This window comes from Archocentrus centrarchus, chromosome 23 (assembly GCF_007364275.1).
Source record: "Archocentrus centrarchus isolate MPI-CPG fArcCen1 chromosome 23, fArcCen1, whole genome shotgun sequence".
Lineage (NCBI taxonomy): Eukaryota > Metazoa > Chordata > Actinopteri > Cichliformes > Cichlidae > Archocentrus > Archocentrus centrarchus.
The window spans coordinates 4,522,189-4,542,466 of record NC_044368.1 but is presented as its reverse complement, the minus strand read 5'-3'; the positions used below and the strand labels follow the sequence as shown (position 1 = coordinate 4,542,466).

The following is a 20,278-nucleotide window of genomic DNA, read 5'->3' as shown; positions in this document are numbered from 1 at the left end:
ATATAATTACTGTCTGTTTATTTTCTTTCTGTTTATTTTCAGAATCATCCCACTGGAGAAAATCCGGTCTGCGAGCAACCACAAATGCAGAGAACATCAATGATTTTACTGCTGCAGAAGCCTGGAAGCTAACCCCATGTTATTTTACATGAAAATGAATGAAAATAATCATAATTAATTACATTAAAAGACGTTGGATTATCTGTCATGGGTATAGGAAAGAGTATAGGCATGATAAATGCAAACAGAGTCATTAAAAAGGGATTTCTGGATGAAATACAGTGGAGGTTTTAAATGACCACACGGTGATGATTGTAAAAAAAAATTATTTGGTCACTTAAGGGTTAAGGAAAGGCTCTAAACTTTTGTTTTTTTGTTTTTGATTTTTTTGCCACATTGCAAAATAGATTTTCAACACAAAACCACATCAATCCTCTTGTCCACTGCTACATTACATGTACTAAGTCTGTATTAGAGCAGCGAGCCTGAAAACTGCACCTAATACACCGATTTTCTCCACCGTAGTTACTTTTGATTAAAATATTCGCTCCCTTGATGCGCTACCTGTGCTTTTAAACGCCCGTGATCCCCAAGAAACTCCTTTCTTACCTCCAGATGTCCCACGATGCAGAAGCGCTCGGTCTGATTCAGGCCGCAGGTGGAGGTGGCGGTGAGTCTGTGCGCCCGGCCGATCAGCAGGTCACCTGTGGCTGGGTAGCAGCTGCCTTCAGTGCAAATATCCGCGAACTCTGGCACCTGTGCCCTGACAGGACCCCACAGGGCTGCAGGGAGGGAAACTGCTGTCAGGCCTCGCTCTCACAAGCCTCTTTTTTTTGGTTTCAATTATAAAACCCAGGAGCCGAGCAGGCTTGCGGTCAGTTTATTTATATTAAAATCACATGAATTCACTCTTCAGATGAAGATTAAATATGCAGCTGTGTGAAAGTGGCCTTTAGCAACTTTTATTTAGCTCTTAAACTCTCCTCCAGCATCGTTTTGGAACAGAATAATAGGAAAACAGTGGATAATAGTTTGCAGATGGCTCTCATTACATGTGTTGGGAGCGAACATTTTGGCCGCTCTCGGCGTTTTTCTATAGGCAAAAAAACACTGTTCAAATTAAAACTTCAACTCACCCAAAGTGGTTAAAATGTGGATTATGAGCGACATGGCCCCGAGCGGCGCATTGACAGCTTGTCGAAGATGTTCACGGGTCCTACAGCACAGATTGTGTCCTGATGTGCGTGTGAAGTGTAAAGTCAGAGGCAGAGGGAGTTGTCCTGTAGAAAGTCCGCATCCCACCAAACAACGACTCCACCCTGCTGTCAGCGGCAGCAGCGCCACAGAGAGATCTGAAAAACAAGCGCCTTCCACCCTCTGCTGGAAGAAAAGGTTTTCCAATAATAATTTGCAGTTTTCTGTTCTTGTCTCCTGATATTCTGTTTTAATGCTGCTGCTTTATTTCTATGATGCCAACACTTTAGCCGCACAAGTCCCACGAACCAGCATCACCTCCATTAAATGAGCCAAAGCTGGGCCTTGGGCCTCTTAAATATAGCAAGCGTCTTCACGTCATTTACTTTAAATATGTTGATTATCTCATTTGATTTTTAAGTTGGTTTTTAGTTCACTTTGGGTTTCGTTAATATGAACTTACTGTTTATTGTAGTAATTTGTGAGTGTGTTCAGTGTGAGCAGTTTGGTTAAGTTTGGTTTTGTTTAGGTAGTTTATTCACTGAGTTTGTTACTTTATTATACATTTATTGTTCTTTTTTATGTGCCTGAACTATGATGTAAAATAGTTTGGTTCTTTTTTTTGTATTCAATGTTTTGGGGTAAGAATAAATTATTAGAGTGAGAGTCCTAAGACCAAAAATAACTACCTGAGTTTAAAAGTACAGTCAAAGCGTAATTTCAGCGCAATAGCGCTCAAATAGATAAATATTTAGAACTGGTCAGCAATGGGACGTTTGAATTTTTTACCCTTAAGATTTAATAAGAGATCAGAAATAAAAACTGAAACTCCTAAAGTCAGAAATATTAAAGTGGACATTATATAATTTATTTTTTAGGCCTGGATGATTTTTAACTGAGAGTGACCAGGATGAACACGACTGGAAATGAGTGAGATGGTTTGGATGTGTGAAGAGGAGGGACATATGATAAAGATGAAGCTGTCGTGTAGGAGGAAAGAGGAAGACCACAGAGGAGATTCATGGATGTAGTGAAGGACGACAAGAAGAGCGTTTGTTTGATAGCGGAGGATAGATGGAGGCAGATGATCCGCTGTGGCGACCCCTAGAGGGAGCAGCCGGAAGAAAAAGAGGACTTTTAAAGCGGAATGCAATTTTAACGGCATGTGGCAGGTCGGACTCGTGTTGGAGACGGACCGGAAGCAGCGTGAAGTTACAGAAGTCTTCTGCGAAGCGTTGCACTAGGTAAGTTTATAAAAGGCTTATTTTTTGCCACTGAGGAGATGATTTTCTTGCAGTTTTTGGGACAAATGTTCCTTTGCACCTGCTTCCTGCCGTAATGCTGAAGTTCTGGCGGGAAGCGTTTATTCCGCGGGTTTGTTTCCTGTGGCGGGAGCGCACCGAAGCCGCTGCCGCGATGCTCCTCTGAAAGCCCGGAGCTCCGGCTTTGATGGTCGGTGCTGCACATAATCGGCTAATTCTGCCTCCCGCTTAACACACATCTCTCATTATCGTACATAAAACTCAAACCTTTTAGTAAAACTCTCTAAACCATCAAAATAAGCAGTTGTAATAGAGGACACAGTAGCATCAAAGGGATGTAGATTACTAGAATAATACTTAAACTAAAAAATAAAATATGTTTCGCAGCATTTCTTCCTAGGTAGTTTATTTCTTTGACTTTGAGCCTCCTAAAAGCAAGCCGACAGTTGTCTTGAAATGCATCGTGTTTCTTACAGCAATTACTGTAAAGCAGTGGTGTCAAACATAAGGCCAAGGGGCCAGAATCGGCCTTTCAGAGACTCCAGTCCGGCCCTCTGGACAGCTTTGGAAAATGTATGGACTTTGAACCTTTAATTGCTTTCTTTTTTTCTCCATAAATTTTACAGCTTTTCCTATTGATAATTTTAGACATTTCACTGATCTGGCTTACTTGAGATCAAAGTGGGCTGTATGTGACCCACAATGTCAAATGACTTTGGTATCCCTTTTTAAAATCATTAACCAAAATATCTAAGCTAACTTTAATTTCAGTGCTCATTGGGACATAAAGCAGTACAGAGATATAACAGAAACAATAAAGGCCCCAAAACAGAACCTTGGGGCACACCTTAGACAGGAGAAGTGGAAGAGGAGCTGAATGTAAGAAGAAACCCCAGAAAAGGATTGTTCAGACAGATATGAAGAGAAGCGCTCTAAAACAGACTCTAAGGTAGCGGTCAAACCCTCATCATCAGCATCACATCGCTTCAGGATGTCACTGGAGACTCTATGAAGAGTTTTTTGATTTTTTTTTTTTGTTTTTTTGTTTTTTTTTTTTTTTTTTTTGGTGGAATAAGCCAGACTGAAAATCAAGAATGCTGTATCAGGCCAAAACAGCTGTGAGCTTCTTATCTGTAACCTTTTCTAAAATCTTAGGAATAAACAGTAATTTTGAGATTGGTCTGTAATTGCTGAGAAGAGAATGTAGGTGGATCATAACTTAAACAGATTTTGAATGCTTTGTCTCTTATATCTCCATGTACCTCATTTGCCACTTCAGTAGGTTCATTAGCAAAAAGTAATGCAACCGTCTGGCAGTAAAACCTACTTTTATGTTTGTATTTTTTTTTTTAAATGAGAGAGAGAGAGGTGTTCATTCAGACAATCAAATGCAACAAGGCCTCAACATTTTATTTATTCCTGCATGGACTCTGCATTGGAAAAAAGTAAGCACACCTAGGTTTTCAGTTTGAACTGTTTTGTTATCTCTGAGTCTGAGAATGGTGGAGAAACACAATAGAAGAGAAGGCTGGTATGTGACTCCAACATGCAACACATTCACTGCTGTGACGTCAGTACGAAATATGCTTTGAAATGTGCAGCTGTGATCAAAATAATGGAGATGTATGAGTTTGATTGGCTGATTTGGAACCAGTTCTCATCTGGAAACACTTCTCAATTCCCATCCCTCGTTCTAAAATACACCTTAGAGTTAAAGAGAATGCAGTAAGTAAATGTCACAGCAAGCAAATAAATGACATGTAACCAGCCACATTTAAATCCCCTATTTGTTATTGTTGATAAAAATAGTGTCTTTCAGTCATCAACAAGTCAGTCAGCATTCCTATCCTCACCTGTGGCGATAAGCTCTGGGTAGAAAGTGAAAGATTGAGATCACAGATGCAAATGGATGAAATGAGCTTCCTCTGAAGGTGTGTGGGCTCAGCCTTAGAGACAGGGTGAGAGGTTCAGCGTAGCTCCACTGCTCCTCCACGTCAGAAAGAACCAGTTGAGGTGCTTCAACATGTAACTAGGATGACTCCAACTGGGAGAAAGCCAAGGAGCAGACCCAGGACATACCTCAGTGTCCCACCGGAAAGAGGTGAACGGGGAGAGGAGGCTCTGAGCTCCTGCTTAGAATGATGCCCTGCAACCTGAACCCAGAGAAGCTCCAGAGGATTGATGGAAATAGTATTTTGGAAGCTGCTTCACTGTGTTGTGTTACAGTGGGAGATATTTCTAATATAGACAATGAGGACCTGTTTGCATCAACTTTTACACTTTGCTGTAGTCTAGTTTAGCAAACACTTTGAAGTTTAAGCACGACATTTGCAACTACCACATAATTTTTGTGTCTTTGTGTTGTTCAGGTCTGTGCTGTAGAGTTCTCAGCTGCTGTGTTTGTCTTCACTCAGAAGAAAGATGCTTAGAAGTGCCTCAGCACAGGTGAGAAGGAAAAGACATGACTGGACCATAAAACTCCTACTGGATTAAAATCTGTTTTCCTTTTATGAGTCGTAGGTATTGCAATTTACAACAGATGGGATGGAAAAAAAAATGTTGCTTACCAACTTTTCAAAGTATTTAAATCTTTCTGTCATTCCTTCTCAGATCATACGACAGGTGGTGAGGTACAGGAGTACAGACGCCAACCTCATCCTGGAGAGATGTAAGTGATCTTCACTTCTCTGAGGTTTGAGGGGTTTCAAATCTTTATAGCTGTTTAGGCGGATTGAGATCAAAAATCACGGTTGCTGCAGTGTTTAGTCATCATGCAGGTTTGGTGCTTTTAGATGTTTCGGTGTCACTGAGTTTCACCTCAAGTGAAACCTGCAGCAATATCTTTACTGTGTTTATCAGCCCTGTTTATTATAATAATACATAATAAAATACAAACAAAGTAAGATTTTTCTTGGGCTGTAGGGGGATCAACGCTATCGCCCATGACTGTATCCATTCATTACACATTTACATATTCCAAAGGTTTTTCCGTAAAAATGGATAAACTCTAATAAATATACTGTGTGTGTATTTCAGCGATAAACCGGGTGCAGCTGTTAGGCCGAGTCGGTCAGGACCCGGTGATGAGACAAGTGGAGGGTCGAAACCCGGTTACCATCTTCTCATTAGCGACCAATGAGATGTGGCGAACTGGAGAAGGAGAGATAAGCTCACCAGGTGGGAGACGTGGCTTTTCTCAGCTTGATTTTTTTTTTTTTTTTTTGCTTGCATTTACCGAAGCAACCAACACTTCTGTTTTCATTCTGATTTGGTTCAGTTTGGGATTAAACACTGAAAGCACCAACCGAAGGCCCACTGGCCGGGGTTTGTGATAACTGTGTTCAACAGAGTGTTTAATTTTCATGCTTTAATGCTGTTGCTCATATGTACCAACCACACTGTCTGCAAATCAACATGCACTGATATTTCCTGCCATTTTTCTTGCTAGACATTTTTCATAGTAGGCATTTTCTGAAGGGTGAGGGCTGTTTGCACTTCAAGGTCTCTCATTTTTCTTTGCCTGCATCACTGAATTAAACATAAGTGTTTCTGTGATAGTCCCTAAATAACAGACACATTCTCTGTATTTTAGGTTCATAAATGTTTAAAAGCTAAAATATATCTTAAAAATGCACTGACACAGCTGGTGAGGAGGTCCAAATAAAGGTGGAGATATAATTGGCTATCTCGATAATGTTTGAATAACATCAAGTGGGAGATTATTTAGTAAACCGGTAGAGGTTAACAGAATAAATGATTAGCGCTGCAGCTTATATTTAGGTCGGATGTTCCTGTGACATTACTGTTCTATCAGTTCAAGTTGAATACAATTGCTTCCGTTTGCCACTAGAGGGCGTCAGAGAACATGAACTGACAGTTATTGATCACTCCCAGGGGTGGCTGTAGCTCAGTAGGTAGAGCAGGTCACCTACTGATCGGAAGGTCAGCGGTTCGAATCCTGGCTACTCTAGGCTACATGCCAATGTATCCTTGGGCAAGATACTTAACCCCAAGTTGCTCTCCGACCGTTCTGTCGGAGTATGTATGCGTGTAAATGTTAGTTAATTAAAAGCACTTAGCTTTGTAAAAATGGAAGTGCTTGTATGAATGGGAGTGCATGGGTGAATGCAAAACAGGTTGTATAAGCGCTTTGAGTGCTCTGACTGAGTAGAAAAGCGCTATATAAGAACTAGTCCATTTACCATTTACTGTTTTTGGATTTCAAGGTTTTGAGTCTAGACGGCTGCTCTTCTCTCAGAGAAGCTGCTTCACATATTTCTGAACTAGCCCGAGTATTCATTTAATACTGCAGCCTTTATGGTTTATTCACGATACTCGTTAGAAATTGTAAATACAAGTGATGGGACGTCTCTCTGAGCTCACACTGATAGAAAGGCCATTGAAACGGTGCAGACAGCCTTTAAAGTTTTCAGGTATTGGAATGAGTAAACCTCCATATAAGAGAATTAACAGCTATTCTCATGTTTTCCTGGGTTTTACTCAGTTTTTTAAATGTATTTCAAGCTCTCTTCTTGCTTCAGAATGTGTCTGCACAATGAATAATCTGGTCTGCCTGCTGCTGCTTTCTGACTCCAGGTGACATCAGCCAGAAAACAACGTGGCATCGTGTGTCTGTGTTCAAACCTGGTCTGAGAGACGTGGCCTACCAGTACGTCAAAAAAGGGTACGAGCTGCATGTTTCCTGTATGGGCAGAGGACTGAACTATGAATATGTTTGTAGCTTTATTACACTGCTGTGAGTGGGAAAAGCAAAAAACAAGCTATATGACCATAATCACCAGCTCTCTAAATATGACAAAATCCAAGCCAATGACATGTTAGAATAATCCTGTCTGTCTTATACTTGGACTTGGTGCAACTGTCAGTTTATCCACTGTCTAGCTCTACTAGCTGCTTTAGCTCTCGCTCCCTCTAAGCTGGCTTTTTTGTGATTGGCTGCCCCTCATAAACAGAAATTTTGAACAGTATGTGGGTGGGGCTTAGGAATAGCTACTCTCAGAGACGACATACAGAACTGAGGGTAGGAAAAAATGTATGAAACTGAGCTTGTGTGTGTGCCACACGGGCCAGCCTTTGCTCCCCACGCGCATCAGTGAGCCTTGGTTGCCCACGACCCTGTCGCTGGTTCGCGACTATTTTTTTCCTTGGACCACTTTTGATAGATGCTGACCGCTGCAGACTGGGAACAGCCACAAAAGAGCTGCAGCTTTGGAGATGCTCTGACTCAGTCGTCCAGCAATCACAATTTGGTCCTCGTCAAACTCACTCAAATCTTTACGCTTGCCCATTTTTCAACTTTGAGGACAAAATGTTCACTTACTCCCTAAAATATCCCACCCTCTAACAGGTACCATGATGAAGAGATAATCAGTCTTATACACTTAACATTACGACCACTGACTGAAGTGGTGTATGCAGTATATATGAAAATGGCAAAGGTTGAGATGGTTTGGGCGTGTGCCGAGGAGGGAGAGGGGATGTATGGGGATGTATTTCACTGTAATATAAAATCTGTGATGAAGACTAAAACCACTTCTTAGAGGGAGTGGGTGCTCTTTGTTAAACTGACTTACGAGTTTTGGATTCAGTAACTGTAACACTAACCAGGAACAGCTGTGACATGTTCTGATACAAACAAATCCCAGTGGGTGAAAGAAGGTCCACGACGCTGCCTTTAGTCCTTCAAACCAGCTCGGTTTGAAGGAACATCGTGCGAATGAACCTTTGTTCTCTTCAGGTCTCGGATTCTAGTGGAGGGGAAGCTGGACTACGGAGAGTATGTGGACAAGAACCAAGTCAGACGTCAGGCCACCACCATCATTGCAGGTGAGATTAAAACACCCTCACACACTCGTGCACGTCTGCACATCACCCTGAGAATCGCTTCTCTGATTATTTTTCTTTCTCCACAGACAACATCATTTTCCTGAGCGATAATGTGCGAGACAGAACCTGATGGACTCTTCTCTTCCTCTTCCTCTTCGTCTCCACCAAACACCAAGACGACTTCTTTTTTGTATTTTCTTCTTTATACCAAAATAAGACTTGAGCACATCAAGTAAAGGAAGTGTTTTCACAAGACGCGGGGATGGACAAGATAAGCTGCAATCATGGTTCTGTGGCGCCTCCTGCTGTTGGAAATGAAGACTTTGAGGCCTTGGGAGGAGCAGAAATAGTCCCAACTGTATTAAATATAGATCTACTGATTATTAGTTTGTTGTATGTGTACATAGAAGTTACAAATAACACAAGTTTCATGTTTAATCCATCCAGCTTGTTCCAAGATGCTTCTTCTGAATCATAACTGATTTTGGGGGCTCTTTTGAAAAGTTGTAGCTCTGTTAAGAGCAGCTCTTACTTTTACTGTGACTCATAATATTATAGTTTTTGTTTCCTTGTGTCAGTAAAGACGGACTGCCTTTATAAGCTGAAGCTGCTTCGTGGTGAGGAAGACAAATTTACCCTGTAAACCTGTTTCACAAGGCCACCCACAAACAATTCAAATTCAGTCCTGCCTGCAGGTTATTTTTCCTCATCACAGCTTTCTGTTTAGTAATCCTGGAGTTTTCTAGAGAAGATGCAAAAAAAATAATTTTCATTTCAAGTAGTTGCTGCCGAGGTAGACGCACAGATTAGGTTGTCTTTTATGGCTTAACACAATCTCCTACATCCTAAGTTAAATAAAGCGTTCATAAACTAACTGGATTATGTGAAAAGTGTATCACAAAACTGAAAATGGAGATGTTTCTCCATGCTCCTGAAATATTGATGTTTTGCAGATAGTGTTAAAATAAGATTAGTGAGCAAAACCAGTCTTTGGGTGTTTCTCTCTGAAACCGAAAAGCTTCACGTGTTGTTTTATTTCTTGCTCAAGCAGAAAGCTGCTCTGTGAGAAGTACAGTGTCACCTCAAGTGTTGGAATCCACCTGCAGTTTACACATTTCGACTTGCCACACTTTCTTCAGAAGTGCCCGTATCATGTTTTGCCCTGTTTGAACTCATAAAACAAAACAAAAAAAAAAAAGGCATAAAAGTATTTTCATTCTCTTTCCTGCACCTCTCCTTATAAAAAAAAGCTGTTTCACTGGAGGTGAAGGTGCAAATCTCTGGAAGTCAAAAATTAGAAGAGGACTGGATTTCATTTCTGCTGTTTTCCTGTTTAACTCCCTGAATACTCTATAGGCACAGCTGCATGATTATGTGAGTAATTTGATGAATGTTATCAGTTTCATTTGCTCTTATTTTCTGCTCTGTCACTTGTCAGTTACACTTATCTGGTGTTCATTTCCTTCCTGCACAGTGACTGGTTGCTTTCAGTGCAGGACATTTATTTTTCAAAATACTTATGTACTTCCTACAGTTAAATCAAATTTGTTTAAATTTTTATTCAAATCACTTTAGTAGTGCTTTATTGTGGATATATATATATATATATATATATATATATATATATATATATATATATATATATATATATATATACACATATATATATATACACATATATATATATATACACATATATATACACATATATATACACATATATATACACATATATATATATATATATATATATATATATATATATATATATATATATATATATATATATATATATATATATATATATATATATATATATATATATAAAACCGTGTTTTGTTTTGTTTTTTTTTACCAGACAATAATGTGATTGGCTGCTTCAGTAGCAGCGGGGTGGGATTAAGTCAAAAAAGGTATTCTTGGCCTAAATCTATTGGTCGCAAGAACATCCAAAGTTTTTCCTGATTGGCTGCCGAAGTTATCACAGACAGTCTCGGAGGGGCTGAGCTGCACGGTCGGGCGACCTGTAAACACAGGAGAGATCTCATTGGACGGGCTGCGAGCGATGGGCGGGGCTTTGAGTTGTGTGAGAAACCTGTGGCTTCAGTGAGACCGGAAATAGGTTTCCGTGATTTAAAAATAAAAGCTGGTCTGTATACTTTAATACTTATTTACATTTTGGGTATACTTTTCACTCCAGGCAAAAATCTGTTTCCAGATGATCTGGCCACTGATAAAGCGGTGTGAAAAACATACTCATATATTTATTTAAATGCACAGAAGTGAATACACAAAATATTTATTTGTACGATATAATACAGGATATACAGGGGTTGGACAATGAAACTGAAACACCTGGTTTTAGACCACAATAATTTATTAGTATGGTGTAGGGCCTCCTTTTGCAGCCAATACAGCATCAATTCATCTTGGGAATGACATATACAAGTCCTGCACAGCGGTCAGAGGGATTTTAAGCCATTCTTCTTACAGGATAGTGGCCAGGTCACGATGTGATGCTGGTGGAGGAAAACGTTTCCTGACTCGCTCCTCCAAAACACCCCAAAGTGGCTCAATAATATTTAGATCTGGTGACTGTGCAGGCCATGGGAGATGTTCAACTTCACCTTCATGTTCATCAAACCAATCTTTCACCAGTCTTGCTGTGTGTATTGGTGCATTGTCATCCTGATACACGGCATCGCCTTCAGGATACAATGTTTGAACCACTGGATGCACATGGTCCTCCAGAATGGCTCGGTAGTCCTTGGCAGTGACGCGCCCATCTAGCACAAGTATTGGGCCAAGGGGATGCCATGATATGACAGCCCAAACCATCACTGATCCACCCCCATGCTTCACTCTGGGCATGCAACAGTCTGGGTGGTACGCTTCTTTGGGGCTTCTCCACACCGTAACTCTCCCGGGTTAGCACCCGAACATCCCTTTCAGACAGCTTCCTCTTGCGTCCACAGTTAATCCTGTTGGATGTGATTCGTCCTTCTTGGTGGTTTGCTGACATTACCCTGGATACCGTGGCTCTTGATACATCACAAAGACTTGCTGTCTTGGTCACAGATGCGCCAGCAAGACATGCACCAACAATTTGTCCTCTTTTGAACTCTGGTATGTCACCCATAATGTTGTGTGCATTGCAATATTTTGAGCAAAACTGTGCTCTTACCCTGCTAATTGGACCTTCACACTCTGCTCTTACTGGTGCAATGTGCAATTAATGAAGATTGGCCACCAGGCTGGTCCAATTTAGCCATGAAACCTCCCACACTAAAATGACAGGTGTTTCAGTTTCATTGTCCAACCCCTGTATATTACACATGCAAACTGACAGTTCCTGAGTGTGTTACAGCTGCCCCCGGGGTCTACCATAATGTTTGCATGGAGCACTGGCCACACCACAATAAAACCCACTTCAAAGTTAAGGGTATGTAAACCAGCTAATACACATACTGGATTAAAAACTCAATGACAGTAATAAAAAGATAGGTTACACTTGAGTTTTTTCAATTTTTTTAAGGAACTTATTTATAACTTTATTTTATTTTTTTATAAAGCATTTTTGTTTTAAATTTGCTCTACAAAAGAAATGTACTTACTCAGAGAGCATCCTGGAGGACCAGCTGTAAGCTGAGTAACATTTAAAGGCTTTAAGGCCATACCAATAAACTTATTTTAACAACCCTCTAAAAAAACCCTCCCTCGGACTGATTCAACCTTGCTGCCATAAAGAACGCTTCAGGAAATCATTCCTACCGCTCTCCATAAAACTATAATAACTCTCCTTTCTGTGACAGGTGAACACACCTATCAGGACATAATATCCTACACACAAATTTTGTATTATATCCTCTTGCTGCTGTCTTCCAGATTCTTTTTTGTACATGTTCTGATTTATTCATAGTGTCTATATTACCTATTATCTATCTTAAGCAAATGTTTACAAGTAACACATATTTTATTGCAAAAAATACTATTACTAGTAGTAGTTGCAGTGTTGTTGCTTTTTTTAAGTTAATTTTTGACCTCACAGTCAACAAAACAAACACAAATAATTTTATACACAAATAATATCTGTGACTAAATTTTTAAAAAGTTTGAAAAGATTCTTAAAAATTGCTCATATTACTTTCTTTGGCAACACACACACACAAAAAGCCCTGTTATCGGTGGTAGGCCTTTTATTTTGAAACTTGAAGGCGGAAGTTCTGCTTTGTTACTGTAACTATTTTTAAACTAGTGCCACAAACAGCTGGAAGAAATTGATCACTGAGTACTGAATGTTCTGCTTTTCCTGTTTTGTAGTGCTCGGTGATAGATTGGCAGCGGTGGTGAGTATCAGGATTAAGCCTTGAGTTTCTCGCTGGTGCTCTCCTGCCTCGCTGTCTGGGACTCCTCCCATACATTCCAGTGTGTCTGGGCCGTGAGGAGGAGGAGGAGGAAAGAAAAGGAAAGGGAGACTGCTGAAAACAGTCTGTGGACCCTGATCCAAAGAGGAGAGATGATACACAATAACAACAACAGCAGCAGCAACTCTCAGCTTGAATGCGCCTGCTGCAGCCCTCTCACGCCTTCTTCTCTCTGTATCTGAACCATCTGGACGCGTTTCTACTTTGTTTTTATTTCTTTCCCTTCACGCCAAAAAGTTTTTGGGAACTTTTCGACGGAGTTTGAGGTTTCCAGCCTGATTCTCTGCATTGCAACAGAGCCCCGCTGTGTTTCTGCAGCTGCTGGAGGAGGAGGAGGGAAGAAAAAACAACAACAACAGCGAAGGAGCCACAAGGCCACAGAGAGTCTGTGTGGAGGAAATCATGGAGATCCTGGACAGCAGTGAATCGTTTCTTCACTGGGACAGGAACCTCAGCGAGCTGTCCGAGGCCGGAGAAATCGACTGTGTGCTCAACACCACAGTAAGTGATCGATTAATCGATTAGGGGTAAGTAAAGGAAGGGCATAAGTGATTGATTAGTGGGGCCTCAGTGGGGATAATCACCCTTATCTCACTTTGATGAGGTATCAGTAGGAGGAGGTGTGTGTGTGGGGTACCCTGCTCTCCATTCAAAGCTTGAGCCTTGGGGTCCATGATGCAGCATATTTGTGTTGCACTTTTTTCATCTCTGCTAACTCCTTTTTTTTTTTTGGCCTTTTATCTTTTTTTAAACAAAGCCGTCTGTGAGTTTTTACTCAGATGCTGCACTAAGACACAAATTTAAAATATGCTACACAAGTATTTTTATGTTGTGCTTCTGTGTACTTTTACTCTCATTCCAAGGATGAATAATGTCATTACATGTATCTGGCAGCATTATAGATGTATTATATATTGGTATATTTACCAGAAGTAAGTTGGAATGTTTCACACTCTAGTTAAGAACTTACCATGATGACATAGCTGTACTCCACACCACAGTCAGCGCTGCTCTGCTGGACAAACGATGTCACGTGTAAATTTCTTTCTGAATTATGTTTTACAAAACTCATTAAAAATAAACATTTATATTTATTTGAAGGGTTATTTAAAGAACCTGTTAATGTGTAGTCAACATTGTAACTGCTCTGATAGTTAATTTATATTGTTACATCTCAATTTTACCACATGATTTGCTCATACACATGTTTCCGCTGGTATGTGCCCACAGAAGATGTTATAAGACGGTTATAAGCGCACCTTGTAGCTGCATTACAGTGTGCTGTAAAGTTTGTATTAATTATTTACATGCAGCTTAAAATGTTAAGTAGGAGAAAAGAGCAGAGAAGAAACGTGAATGCTGCGTTTCTTCTCAGTAAGATGAAGCATGTGTTTAAAGGCCTGCGGTTATGTAACTTGAAGGGTGCCTCCCAGCTGTATGTCTTCTCAGGGAACACTGTGGGCCAAGAGGAGAGCGAGCGAGATGGAGAAGGAGAGGCTGAGGGGTGTGTGTGTGTGTGTGTGTGTGTGTGTGTGTGTGTGTGTGTGTGTGTGTGTGTGTGTGTGTGTGAGTGTGAGTGAGTGGAGAAGGGAGGAGGGTCTGAGTTTACAGGGAGAAATCCAGCTGGCTCACAGGAGTGGAATCAGACACCACAGATACCTGATGAGCCTGAGTTTTGTTTCCACCACTTCTGAGGACATCACATTCACTCATTAATTTCTCGGAGGCTTCCCCCCCCCCGTAACTTTAAACCACATTTCAACTCTATAATTTAATAATTTACATCGTGCCGACTTGTCCCCCCCCAAAAAAGGAGGTGGAGTTCCTGCTGTATATTGTGGCTGTGTGAGGAGATTTGTGTGAGTAAAAGAGGCTCACACAAACACAGACAGACTCCTGCAGACAGGTAAAGACTTGCGTTAAAACTTCAGAGAGCTTTCACGCTGTGAATGTAGGTCCTTTAAACAAGACCTGAGGCTACAGATCCTCTCAAAAACCTGCAGACAGACCCGAGCGCTCCAGCTGTGATATTTGAGACAAAAAAAAAAAATCAAAGAAATGAATGTAAATTATGCAGTCTGGCTCACTCAGCAGTTTACTTTTTCTGCTAGTTTTCAGATCAAACATGAGAAAAATCCTTAATAAGCGTCTGCTTCTTTGTGCTGATGAGCATTTGCTAAAGGAGTCGGCAGAGGCCAAAAACAGAGCTAAAAACAGAGTGAAACTCAGTGTTTGTAATAACACTGCTGGATGTGTAAGTAAGCCTGAGTTGCTGAGTCACTCACCACAACAGCTTCACGATGCGTTTGCAGCTTTTTCCCGCCATTAGCTGTTTAGAACGCAGAGGTAATCTTTAGAGAAAGATGCTGCATTTTAGGCTGTTGTGTTTGATAAGCGTGCAAAAATCCATATCTTTACCACCTGGCAGATTTCAGGAAGAAAGGGACGATTTGTTCTAGAAGCGAGTCCCATCACTCGACAGCGTGGCCCAGTACTTTTGTGCATGTGTAGTGTACGTGCTTACGGAGCAGATATACCAGCCACCACTTGGTGAAATGCTTGTGCAGCCCCATTTTTTTTTGTTGTTGATTGGTGCTTTGGGGGCAGGTGTGAGGTAACCTCCAACTGTCTGATGATCCAGTTTATAATGGGGCAGGAATCAGACGGTCGAGCCTCTGAAACTGTGAGACAGCCAAACAAAAGTCTGAAACGAGTCTGGAAAACAAATCAAACTTGGAAGAAGAAACATCTCAAGAACTGATTCTCTGCCTTTTTCTGGCTACACAAATGTGACTTTTAGCAGAATCAGCCTTCCAGATCAGCACCTCTTTAACACTAAATAAACTTTTGACTTTAGCTTCTTTGTGGTGAAACTTCACCAACACACACAGCCCAGGTTGTGGTAGGAAGCAAGGTGCTCCTGTTAGTGCACTGGGTACTCTATATTTAGTAAAGCATGAATAGCATGTATGTGTGTGTGTGTGTGTGTGTGTGTGTGGAGGAGGGATGCATGAATGCAAAAGCCAACAAGCCTGCAGTGTTTGAATCTCAGGCAGCTCGAGAAGCAGACTGGAGTCTTTGTTCCTCTCCCGCGGTCGTGGGTCGGGTCTCTCTTGCGTGTTCTCCTTCGTTGCTGTTTGCTGGAATTCATCGCGACAATGTAAATCTTCTCTGTCAGTAGCACGTGCGATGTCCTCGCCCTTTACGCCTGCTCCTCTCATCAGTTAGACGCTCCTCTCGTCTCCGCACCCATTCTGTTTGAAAGCTTTTATCGTGTGCAGGTTTCTCAGGTTTTGAAATAATAACATCTGATCGGTTTAAAGGTGGAGATTTTTTTCTACTCTTTCATTTTGACTCGCCTGACATTCCTTTAGTGATGCTGTAGTGGCGTAACAATGCATATTTTAGGCTCATCAGGGTTTCTATTTCAAGAATGGAAAACAAAGGAGGTGAAATCAGTCAAGTGCTCTGCAGTTTTCCCACAGAGTTAAATCAATGTAAATTTGTAGTTATTCCTGCATATTTATCCTTGCTGTCTTATAAATCAAGTTTTTGGAGAGAAGGAAGACATTTGTTCCTGCGGCCCTGCTGAACAACCCTGTAAACAAAATATAAATAGATGCCAGTTTTGAGTGACTTAATTTCCTTTTTTTGTCATCACCGTCCAGTGTAAAGCTGCACAACCACCTACTTTGACTGGCAGAAGTTAGAGTTAGAACATATCTAACAGACTATAGTTTGTCTCTCTGTGTGTTTGGTGTTGAGGGAAATTGTGGGTTTTTATTTTTTTATTATTTTTTTTTGTTGTTGAAAGAGACAGAGGAGACTGAAAGCCAAACACGACAGTAACTTTAAAGGCCTGAAAACCAAAATGACACAAACTTATGAAAATGCAAGTTAGAAATCTTCACATGCTTGAGTAAAATCTAGTTAAACATATATTTTTGAGTCATTTCAGGTCATTTCATGGCTTGTACAGTAACAGAGTATCCAGTCATACGAGGTTTTATACCTGAAAGATAATGGTGACTTTAGCCTGTCCCACTCTGGGCTTTAGGACCTCCTTAATGGTCATTTAATGACTCTACATGTTGTGTAAGACTTCTTTTCTTTGTCTGACTTTTATCTTATCACACCCCCCTTTTCTTGTGAAACACCAGCTGGTTTTGCATGTGGAGACATGAATGAGTCACAGACTGGGCCTACTAGGCACAGGCCCAAAGGTCAGGGTGCCCTGGACCCAGAGTCTGTGTCCAGTGTGATATTATTCAGTTTTATTCAAAGGACACTCCACCAAACATCTACTGCAGCCACTTTCACACAGGCACTGCAGCCTTGAAATTTTCTAGACATAAGTCAAAAAAACTATAGGGGAGAATTAGTCGGGTCAGGTGTTTTAAATTACCTTTGACCTGCCAGCTCTCTAATGCAAAGATCCTGTAATATCTGATTGAGCAGGAAACTTTCCAGTGAGTTTGATTCGCAACATGTGTGAAGAGACCGCTGCTGTCTCCTGACACGATCCAGAGTTTAAAACAGGCACAAAACAATGAAAACTAGAATGAAAATACCAGCAGGATGACACAAAATGATGCAAAGTAACTGCAATAGGACCAGGATGTGCAGAAATGCCAGAAACGTATGTGAAAGATGCAAACTGACCTAAATGGTCAGGCGAAAACAACCACAGAGAGAGATACATAACCACTCTGAAGAGACAAAAGGACACAAAGGCAGCAGAAACTGAAAAATGGAGTCAAAGATTCAAAGCAGCCACAAATAGATGCTAAATGACAGCAAAAAGACACAGTGTGACCACTGTGTGCTGCAGGGAAGCTGCAAAGATGAGAAGCAACTGGCCACAAATACATGGAAATTACAATAAGACACAAAACACGTGTACTTGGTCTATTTGTGTCTCCGTGTGCCTGCGAGTCCTACTCCTATGCAAAAGAGATGCGATCTGTCCTCGCGTGCGGCCTTAAAGAGGACAATTTTCTTTGTTTATTTGTATCTTTGGACTGTGCTAGAGTGACATTGCATGATTAAAATTCCCAACTAATCATTTGTCTTACACTGGACTTTGTTGCTGCTCTTCAGTTTATACTTCTTTCACTTCTCCATTTAAGCCAATTTTCTTCTGATCAGCTGCTTGTGTATCTGAAACGGTCATATTACAGATATCCACTCTCACTGATATCACGCTGAGTCACGAGCAGAGTGTCTGGAGTCTGAACTTTATGCACATGCTCTGGCCTCTGTGTTTAAAAATTAGCTTAGTATGAACATCAACAGTACAAATATGACAGAAAATAAAGAAAAACATGATAGATCCTCTTAAAAAAGGGGGGAAAAATCACACATAAACCTGTAGCAAGTCAAGAAGAGAGAACAGGACAGTAGGATCAGATTTTTGTCAGAGGGTTCAGGAAAAGCAGAGGAAGGAGAGACCTCCAATTTAAATTCCACTTCAGACTCTGGCACGGTGCTGAGCACATGCTGAACTCGCTGCACTTGCGTTGAGCACAAGAGACCGACACGCAGAGAAAAAGTGTATGTTTCCTCTGCACATGCTCCAGGGCTTTCCAAGTGTTCTTACATAACACGCAGCACACTCACAGATAATCTCTCGCCACTATCCACGAGTGTAACGCCGGCTGTGACCCAGCAATTTTATTGACATAGATGATGGGGCGATGAAGGCCCGGGACAGTTTTAGGACAGAGTCATTTCATTTAAACGCTCAGCCGAGGGGGGAACAGCTTGCTCCATGTGCTCACAGTGCAGAGCCTGTTCTCCATCAGGGCAGGGCATCCTGCTCGCTGGTGGCCTCGCTCCATCTCTCTCTGAATGGTCCAAGTGTCCTCTGTAACATGAGTGTCAGCGTGTGGAGAGAGATGGTCATTCAGGGCACACACACACACACATACACACACACACACACACACACACACACACACACACACACACACACACACACACACACACTCACAGCAGTATTTTATTCTTAGAATAACTGAAGGATAACGTTACATCACAAGCATTCAAATGTAAGCTCTGCATCAGCCTTGCATGTTACAACCAGGCACGCCTCTCTAGATCAGTCTACCTGTAACTCAGGCTGAGCTAAAGGAGCACACCTGAGTGTGACAATGACGCTCACAGTGTTATTACAGCAGGTGTGGTGCCGGATCTTCAGGTTGTTCAAAGAGTCGACTGCGACTTACGCACAGGAGCAAAATGATGACGCAAAAATGCAGTGACGCAATCTGGTTTATTTACATATTCAGATGGCGGCAGTCAAGCTTGTTTGAGAATCCGGATCCTGGTTATGAATGGAAGTCATAAGTTTAGATAAATATGCAAACAAAAGCAATAAATTTAAACTGTAGATACTTAACAGCACCATCTGGAATGGCTTAAATGTTTGTAATACACATGGCTTACACTAATAATTTTATTATCAGTTAATCTGCACAGATTTTTTTTTAATTGATCAATTTATTTTTAAAGGGACCAGTGATGTCGCCAGTGTCCTTATTAGGTCTGATTAACCATCTGGCCCTTGGTGATTCTTATCCATCTGTGTTGTTTAAGTGTAAGTGGGCCAGTTTTGAAGATACGTGCCTTCTCTTACATATATTTAACCTAGGCTACGTTCACACTGCAGTCTGAAGTGACCCAATTCCGATTTTTTGTGAAATTTTTGTGAAATTTTTTTGCAACCTGGCCGTACAGACACAGGTCGCATTTGAAAAGCTCGGATACATATCGGATTTAGGACCACATATCCAAGTGGCCTGGGTCACATGTGAAAAAAATCAGATCTGTGTTGTTCAGACTGTCATGAAAAGATCAGATACAGGCCACATAAAGGCAAAAAAATCGGAATTGGGTCACTGCAGCGTGAACGTTGCCATACTCACCTTTTTGTGCTACAAGTATCAAAAGTGAATTTGCAAATCTCTGTGTCTCTTTCTAAAAGTCACAACCCCATTACCTCCCCAAAATCCACAGATCCTCATGTGGTCAGTTTCCTGTTGGAACTGTTTTTCTTCTACAGAAATACGTCTGAAGCTCAAGGCTGCAAATATTAGTATCCCCCTTCAGCTGAGCTGCATGCTTCCTTTGGTTGGGGGACATATCCACAGACCTCGCTGTAAGCAGTTTCATTAAGGAAGTGTTTTCTGAGTAACCAGGTCATGATTCATGAGAAGAAAAACACTGCTGCTCAGTTCTTCCAATTGTTTCTTTTTTCTTTTTCTTTTTTTTTCGTTGTCTGAGCATCACAATCCAGACCAGGATTGTCAAACTCATTAGTTTTTATAGGTCGTTAGGGATCACCTAACAACCTATAAAAATGGAGGTTCATATTCATACGACTGATGATGAGCAGGCTGAGATGTCTGAAGTCATATAAATGTAATTTCAACAACACAGTTACAAAGAAATGCAACTGCAGTAAAGCAGCTCTTTAGGATTTAACCTGTAAAAGCAGTTATCTAACCTTTTTACTGTGTATTTACTGTAAAAACAGGAAATACTATAATC

At 41.0% G+C, this 20,278-nt stretch overlaps 3 protein-coding genes across 4 annotated transcripts in view; 2 read left to right on the top strand and 1 right to left on the bottom strand.

Annotated features, from left to right (window-relative positions):
* lamb1b (laminin, beta 1b) overlaps positions 1-1,256 on the bottom strand; it is a 30,101-nt gene extending 28,845 nt beyond the window's left edge. The window contains exons 1-2 of the mRNA XM_030719842.1: positions 1,137-1,256; positions 610-782 (exon numbers count right to left, since the gene is read on the bottom strand). Of these exons, the coding sequence (XP_030575702.1) occupies positions 610-782; positions 1,137-1,170 (207 nt within the window). The 5' untranslated portion in view covers positions 1,171-1,256. The remainder of the gene's footprint in view (positions 1-609; positions 783-1,136) is intronic.
* Positions 1,257-2,364: 1,108 nt separating this feature from the next.
* Positions 2,365-9,872, top strand: ssbp1 (single-stranded DNA binding protein 1). Its single transcript, XM_030720146.1, has 7 exons — positions 2,365-2,438; positions 4,826-4,901; positions 5,067-5,124; positions 5,493-5,633; positions 7,053-7,140; positions 8,215-8,303; positions 8,390-9,872. The coding sequence occupies exons 2-7, from the start codon at positions 4,878-4,880 to the stop codon at positions 8,431-8,433; spliced, it is 444 nt and encodes a 147-aa protein (XP_030576006.1). The 5' UTR covers positions 2,365-2,438; positions 4,826-4,877; the 3' UTR covers positions 8,434-9,872.
* A 2,724-nt stretch (positions 9,873-12,596) lies between these two features.
* Positions 12,597-20,278, top strand: part of creb3l2 (cAMP responsive element binding protein 3-like 2) — a 34,187-nt gene continuing 26,505 nt past the window's right edge. The window contains exon 1 of one of the 2 annotated variants that reach the window (XM_030720648.1): positions 12,597-13,228. In XM_030720648.1, coding sequence (XP_030576508.1) covers positions 13,130-13,228 — 99 coding nt within the window. In that variant the 5' untranslated portion in view covers positions 12,597-13,129. The remainder of the gene's footprint in view (positions 13,229-20,278) is intronic. The other variant, XM_030720647.1, reaches the window with a different exon arrangement.